This window comes from Atta cephalotes, assembly GCF_000143395.1.
Source record: "Atta cephalotes unplaced genomic scaffold scaffold00038, whole genome shotgun sequence".
NCBI classification, from domain to species: domain Eukaryota; kingdom Metazoa; phylum Arthropoda; class Insecta; order Hymenoptera; family Formicidae; genus Atta; species Atta cephalotes.
Window position 1 is genome coordinate 799,350 of NW_012130102.1, and position 694 is coordinate 800,043.

Consider the following 694-nt stretch of genomic DNA (forward strand, 5'->3'; position numbering starts at 1 on the left):
TTGATAAGTTTTTACTTCAAAGTCGGCCGATTGTGAGTAGCATAGTTATAGCTGGAAAGGAAGTAGGATCTTCCGGACGTGACAGTTTGATGGAAACTGTCGCAAATATTTTAGGTAGGGACTTTTGTACAATCTTATCATATACATATATTTATACTTATTATACTTTTTAATTAACTGATTTATGAATAATACATTATAGTATAATTATAATCGTATATTTCATATTACAGACATAAGTGTCATGAAAGTTTTAATTCAAAATTCATCTCTGACCGATCTCGGAATGGATTCCATGATGTCCGTAAAAATCCAGCAAACTCTGAAACAAGAATTTGATATTTTCTTGTCAATGCAGGAGATACAAAATCTCACTTTCGCGAAACTTACTAAAATGTCCAATGCAAATGATAATGTGCACGAAGAAAAAAAATACGACATAGAAAAGCTAGACAATTAAGCTCTCTAATTGGTATTGTAAAAAATGAAGATTTCATTCCTCAAATCTATTCCGATCTCTTTACTTAAAAACAGAATACTACTAATGAAGTATTTCTTATACCAGATATCGATGGATGTGGAACTGTATTTAAATCATTATATTAACCAATTGTTTCATTAGTTAATAAAGTCTATTAAAGAGAAACGTTAAGGTAATATTTAATTGTATCAATACATATTCATTGTTACAATG

At 29.1% G+C, this 694-nt stretch overlaps 1 protein-coding gene across 1 annotated transcript in view; it reads left to right on the forward strand.

Moving 5' to 3' along the window:
* Positions 1 to 460, forward strand: part of LOC105621942 (fatty acid synthase-like) — a 13,338-nt gene extending 12,878 nt beyond the window's left edge. The window contains exon 9 of the mRNA XM_012203378.1: positions 234 to 460. Within this exon, the coding sequence (XP_012058768.1) occupies positions 234 to 460 (227 nt within the window). The remainder of the gene's footprint in view (positions 1 to 233) is intronic.
* The last annotated feature ends 234 nt before the right edge of the window (positions 461 to 694 follow it).